Source organism: Cololabis saira, chromosome 23 (genome assembly GCF_033807715.1).
Source record: "Cololabis saira isolate AMF1-May2022 chromosome 23, fColSai1.1, whole genome shotgun sequence".
NCBI classification, from domain to species: domain Eukaryota; kingdom Metazoa; phylum Chordata; class Actinopteri; order Beloniformes; family Belonidae; genus Cololabis; species Cololabis saira.
Genome location: NC_084609.1, coordinates 31,603,850 through 31,610,457, shown reverse-complemented (window position 1 = coordinate 31,610,457; position 6,608 = coordinate 31,603,850). Strand labels below are relative to the sequence as shown.

Sequence of the window (6,608 nt, the reverse complement as noted above, 5' to 3'; positions counted from 1 at the left end):
ATATCGTGTATCGTACCGTATCGTGAGATTAGTGTATCGTTTCACCCCTAGGTACCGATGCCTCCTGGACCTCATGCCCAACCGGAGAAGGTTCAGATGAAGAAATGGATCATTTTCACTTGTTTAAGCAAACAACTAATCGATGTTACATGTATGTGTATGGTTTACTGGGGAACATTTATGGAAAAAAGCTGATTGATGAAAATTTGTTGAATTGTTACAGTACATAAGTAAAATATGTGTAAATGCAATTTGTAAATAAAATACAAACTGAAACCTTAATATTTCAAGAGTATCAAAAATCTGAAGTACTGAATACCTTTTTTAAGACTTACAGGAATCCTTAGTTCTGCATGTGTTTGGTCAGACTTTTACATTTGAGAAAATGTCTCCATCTACTGTCTGGAAGTCAAAGCTACAAGATGATCCCAAAGATCACGCTCATTCACAGATGCAAATATCAGTCACCTTCAGTGATTAGTAAAGTATTCTTGAGTTTGATTAAGCTGAATTATGAGTAGCAGTCAAGTGATGCTAATCAAATCAAATAATAAATCATCAGCCGGTGTTCTGTCGATCCCTGCTACACGTCCAGATCTGCTACTTTGTGGTTCTGTGCACAGTCGATTTTCAAAGTTTGATTGCCATGCCCATAATTTTATGCTTCAGTCCACGCTGCGGTTAACGGCGAGAAACATCCTCAAAATCCCTAAGATATTTTAAGATATTTAGATCATTTTAGATCATTTTAGATTTTTCGCGGCGCAGTATCAGGCCAGCAGAGATAATTTTAGATGCTTCCTGTGCCCTGAAGGCATTAAGTGATGGGAGCATTATGCTACCCCTGAAATATTGATTTAAAATGAATAAATTGAGGTGTAAGTATGCTGACATTCATCCTGCAGTGGCAGTGAGTTAATTAGTATCTTACCTGAATGCATTAAGTGACGGGAGCATTATTTGATAGGATGTTACTGGACTATCAAATGATGCTACCCCTGAAATATTGATTTAAAATGGATAATATGGGATGTTGAGTATTTGATCCTTCAAAATACACGACCCATGACATGAATGTATTACACTTTGTGAACATTATACGATAAAGAGAAAAAAAAACAATTATATCGCTTTATTTGATATTCATTCAGTCATTGGCCTTTAATTAACCAGGCAGGTCATTAAGAACATTCTTATTTACAATAACGGCCTGGCAAGAGACAAGGACCACTTGGGGGAAAGGACGTGGACTAGGGAGTAAAACAGTAAAATTGTAGCTCTGCAAAAGGTAGAAAACCATTAGGTAGCATTTTCCGATAGGGTAATAAAAATCGACAAATAGACGCTATTGGTTTATGCGGCGGTAGCATTTTTCGACGAAGCAGCAAAAATCGACAGAACATCTGTATTCTGTCGATTTTACCGATAACCGATAGCGTCTATCTGTCGATTTTTGCTACCCTATCGAAAAATGCTACCTAATGGTTGATACACAGTCGGCGTGCTCTGTCCACCTGGCGACTCCAATAGGGCTTGGTCGTCTTGACGTCATCACCTGGCAGAGCCGCCATTTTGGAAGCTACCTTAGCAGCTCTTCAGACCACTGCACTGTGTACAGACGTGCTCCCTCTTCGTTTTGTCTTAACCTACCGGCTACCGGTACTTGTAATCGTTACTTTCCGTTATTCTGTAACCATGGTAACCCGTTGCTGTGTTGTAGCTGCAACAGCTCCACACACAACAGACGTGGGGAAAAGATCAATAATGGTTTAACTTTTCACCGCTTCCCTGCTCGGAGGCAGAACCACGGAGGCCAAGTATCTGAGATAACAAAGAGTCGTCAGCTCGGTTGGATCGCGGCTGTAACGACCAAACATAACCTTCCTCAGTAAACCACAAACAAACACTCACACAGACCGGGTCGGATCAAAACACGGGTTTTATTCCCCACTTCGCCAGCTAAACGCAGTTGCTGGCCAGCTCTCTGCGCTGCGATTAACCCCAATCTTCAGATAAAACTAGTTTGTTGAGGAAAAGATATTAACTCTATTTGTAGCTGCAGAAGAAAAAAATGATCTCACGAGGAAAACAAAAATATTGCTCACGCCTCGGAGTCTCTTCGGTTGGCCTCGATGCGTGAAACCACACCCAAAACTCTGCCGGCCGGAGCTCACGCCAATTTTTCCGTAGCGGTGTATCGCGTCATTCAGGCAGCCAATCAGCACAGAGTCTCATTATCATAGCCCCGCCCACTCAGAATCCTGCATAGATAATGAGGTTAGAGAATGGGAAGATAAAGACATGGATCAGAGGCTGAATTTCTAATTTATTTAGCAAAAACAATCAAAAGCTTGTTTTTAAGACGTTCAAGGCCTGTTTAAAATAGGTATTAGATTCCATAATAGGTCCCCTTTAAGTTTGATGGCCGCTACACGCTCTAGAAATGTCAAACTATAGTTGTGTTTGAGAAGCTCTTCAGGGAAGACAGTTAAAATATTTATTTACTCCTTACTTTGATCAAATTTTTTTTTAAATACTACTGAACACAGTTCTGACTCAAAAATGTAAGTAAATGTTTTCTTTTATTCTCCACACACGCACATGGACCATTAAACCACTAGATGGCGCACTGTATATTTGTTTTGTTTCTTTCCTGAAATATTCAATCTTACATCAGCTGCAGGACAAAGACCCAAACAAACAAAGTGTTGTTTTATCAGTGGTTCGGGACACCTTTTTAAGGTCTTCACTTAAACATATGACTTTATTCTCTGAAGAGAAATAAGCTGTATTTTCATAATTTTCGTCACATTTATTTGCTCATTGTTTTAATTGTATTCATATATTTTCAATTTGACAAGCAATCCAATTTATTTTGGCTTCTAATTTCAGAAAAATGAAACCCCTTTGTGTTCCCATTGTGTATAATCGGTTAAAACGAACAGATTTAATTGTTGTTGTATTTTGTTCATTATGTCTTCACGTGTTGATATCTTTGTGTTTTTCTTTTGTTCAGACAAGGATCATAGGTCTTACCTTCAAACTTTTCTTACAGTTTTGGCAGAACTTCCGCCTTATCAGTGATGCGTCTTATCAGCTGTTGTTACAATGAGGCCGTGACCAACCTGTCAGAAGATAACAGACACCAGCGCTGGATCATGGAGGCCATAGAGATCAGGAAACAAGGACAACACACTATGAACAGGGATGAGGGAGCGTACATGCTCTCTCACACATGGACCAGCATCTTGGAGCGGCGGGAGGACGGGGAGGGCGTGGCCGACCTGAAAAACCTGACCTGCCCTCATAGTAACAACAGCTGATAAGAAGTGTAGCATTCCATCATGTGTCACTCTGAAGAAGGCGGAAGTTCTGCCGAAACTGTCTTTTGTCTGAAAGGAGGTCTCAGTTTAACCTGGATACAGGTGAAGACGACGCTCAGTTTGTTCTCATTGGATCAGAAGGAAGCTGGCAGCTTTACCTCCTCTCTCTCCTCCCTGATTTCTGTCAGATCCTCTTTCCTTCTCCAACAGAGAGGCCATCAACTGCCCAACGCTGAAAACATTGCTTTTTATTTCCAAAAAAGTGAAATAATCTGCGATCACGATGCTGAAACTTGTGTTTTTGCTTCTCTTCGGATTTCCAGCTGTCACGGCAGGTGAGTTAAACCAGAACAGTGGATAAAACAGAGTGGCCACAACTTTTGTTCTCGCCGCCAGGGCGGTCATGTGGTTCATGGAGGCCCCGCAAGTTCAAAAACAAAGCTGCTGTCATTAGTCTATGGGACAGACAGCAGTGGGGTCGTTTTTGAACGGTAAATATTAAAATAAACCGTACAGAGGTACATTTACAGCTGATAATGAATCACTGTGAATACATCAATGTCAGTTACGTGTATTGAATGGCTGGATCACAACTAAAAGCGTAATTAGACAAGCTTTTCTGTGTTTTTTGGGGGGAGGGAAAACTTTGCTTCTTGGATTGCAGATAAATTAGCAATTGAACTGTAATCTGGTGCAATGTATCTCTTGTGTAGCTACATGAGATTAATGTAAGCAATTTATTAATACTCCCTTACGTTGAACAATGATAAATTATGGTTTTCAGTTAAATATTTTATGATCCAGATCTATTTATCTGTAGTACGGTGCTGCAGATGTTTATCAGTCTGTGGTCAGTGTGTTTTATGCTGCATCTGCTTGGGAGGAATCAGACACAAATACAGTCTGATGTATTTAAATGATGAATGTGACAATAAGAGCAAGTGTATGTCTGTCAGAACAAGTAAAATAATTAAAAGACAATGTATGAAAGCTCTTAAATTACAGAAAAATATGTTTGGCATTACAGAAGAACAATTTTATTTAACAGAGATTGTATTCCAGCATTAGGACAGTAGAACAAAGGTGGGGCTACAAAATGTCTTAAATGTCTTACAGTGGAACACAAGCTCCTTTTACCCCCCCTCGTGAGAATATGAGCATATATTTTATTAGAATACTCTGAAAAGTCCCCCGCCGGCCATCCAGGTCAACGGCCCCCCACCCGGGCCCCCCCACTGACATGAGGTACCCCCCCCATAGGCCCCCAAGGCCCCCACCGGCCAGGGACAGGGCCCCACCCACCCCCCCCACCAGGGGCCACCAGAGGCCCGCGCCCCAGACCCCCCAAGCCGACCCCCAACCCCAAGGGCTACGAGATCACCACCCCCCCGCCCCCACTAGGTAACGAAGCCAATAATCGGGGACCAGAGAGAGTGCAATTCAGCCGAGTGTTGTTCAGTGGAGGCAGACATTATCTCACTACTAATATGATCTGATAAAAGATTCCTAAAATGGTTGATACATAAACTGGACTTTTGTTTCCAATTCATTAAAATGGTTTTCTTTGCGATACATAAGGCAGTGAGAACGAGTTAGACTCCATTTGAAACCTGTTTGATCCGGATGTATAATAGAAGGGGTGACTCTTTTCAGACGTTTGGAAAGAGCTTTGCTGATTATTTTAAGGTCCACATTTATCAATGATATTGGGCGGTAGCTCGATGGGAGCAAAGGATTCTTATCCGGTTTTAATAAGAGACTAATATTAGCAGAGTTCATATTTAAGGGTAAGCTTTTATTCTCCTTAACATTTAGGATCATTTTTTATAAAATGTTGGTGCTAATATGCTCCAGAATTCCTTATAGAATTCGCTGGAAAACCATCTGGGCCAGGAGCTTTATTATTAGGCATATGTTGAAGAGCTTCATGAAGTTCTCCTACTGAGAGTGGCGAATCTAAATTCGTAACCTGCTCCTGATCTTTGGCAGATTAATTTTTCTGAGAAACTGATCGATGGATTGGTCGGATGGTTCGATTTGTGATGAATATAGTTTACAGTAAAAGTCTCTAAAAACTGAATTTATTAAACAGGGATCATGCGTATATAGCCACTTTATTAAAAACATCCACTACCATCATTTATTGAATTAGGACTTCTGGATCCAATACCCACTAAAGTCACAACACGTTTCATGTAACTGGACCAAATTGGTCACAAATAAACTTCTTTTTTTTTAATAGTATTTTGTAAACATACAAATTAACCTAGATTAAAAAAAGAGATCTGAATAAAGTATAGATAATCATTATTACGATATACCTACGTCAGTAATATTAATATTAAATGTTATTTAACAACTGAAAACAAATTCCGAAAGTTTTCTTAAATTTGTTAAACTTTGACAATAAAATGTTTTCACACGAAGATTGTTGTTCTAACATATATATTAACAAAAGATCTTATAAATAATGTGTTTATATTAGCTGGAAACTACTTTGGATATTTGAGTCTTTTAACACTCACACACACACACACACACGTACAAATAGACATATCCGTATATGTATATGTGCATGTGTGTATTTAATCTGTAAGTGGATTTTTATATTTACTGTTAGTTCTAGACAGACTAAGATTAAAGACAGATTAAATTTAAATTATCAAATTAAATTACTCAAAATTAAATGATAAAAAGGTCTTTATTGTAATCTACATCAGCTATTTAATTCACCCCTGAAAGGAAATTATGAGGCTGATACCCTGAAAACCAAAATGTCAACATTTGTTTCTTCTTGCAGTGACTCACTCTCTGAAGTATTTCTACACTGCGTCCTCGGGATTCCCAAACTTCCCAGAGTTTGTGGTTGTTGGATTAGTTGATGATGTTCAGATGGTTCGCTATGACAGCAACACCAAGAAGGCAGAACCTAAACAGGACTGGATGAACGAAGCAGCAGATCCACAGTACTGGGAGAGACAGACTGAGGGCCTTGCAATTGCCCACCAGACCCACAAAGCCAACATTGAAATTGCAAAGCAGCGCTTCAACAAAATTGGAGGTTAGTTTCTGTTTCTCGGTTTATTGGAAATGTGTTTTTGTATCACCATGTGTTATGAAGTATCATGCACACTTAGGCCACGTTTACACATAGCTGGGTATTTAAAAAAACGGATATTTCCCCATCCATGTTTTGAAAAATACCATAATTTCCACAAACCAGTATAAATATCTGTTAAGGTGCTATGAGCAGCCAAACCTACAGGGGGCAGTGTAACGAGAAGA

At 39.6% G+C, this 6,608-nt stretch overlaps 1 protein-coding gene across 1 annotated transcript in view; it reads left to right on the top strand.

Moving 5' to 3' along the window:
- The first annotated feature begins 3,606 nt into the window (after positions 1-3,606).
- LOC133424178 (class I histocompatibility antigen, F10 alpha chain-like) overlaps positions 3,607-6,608 on the top strand; it is a 12,662-nt gene continuing 9,660 nt past the window's right edge. Inside the window, exons 1-2 of the mRNA XM_061714626.1 lie at positions 3,607-3,658; positions 6,124-6,384. Coding sequence (XP_061570610.1) covers positions 3,607-3,658; positions 6,124-6,384 — 313 coding nt within the window. The remainder of the gene's footprint in view (positions 3,659-6,123; positions 6,385-6,608) is intronic.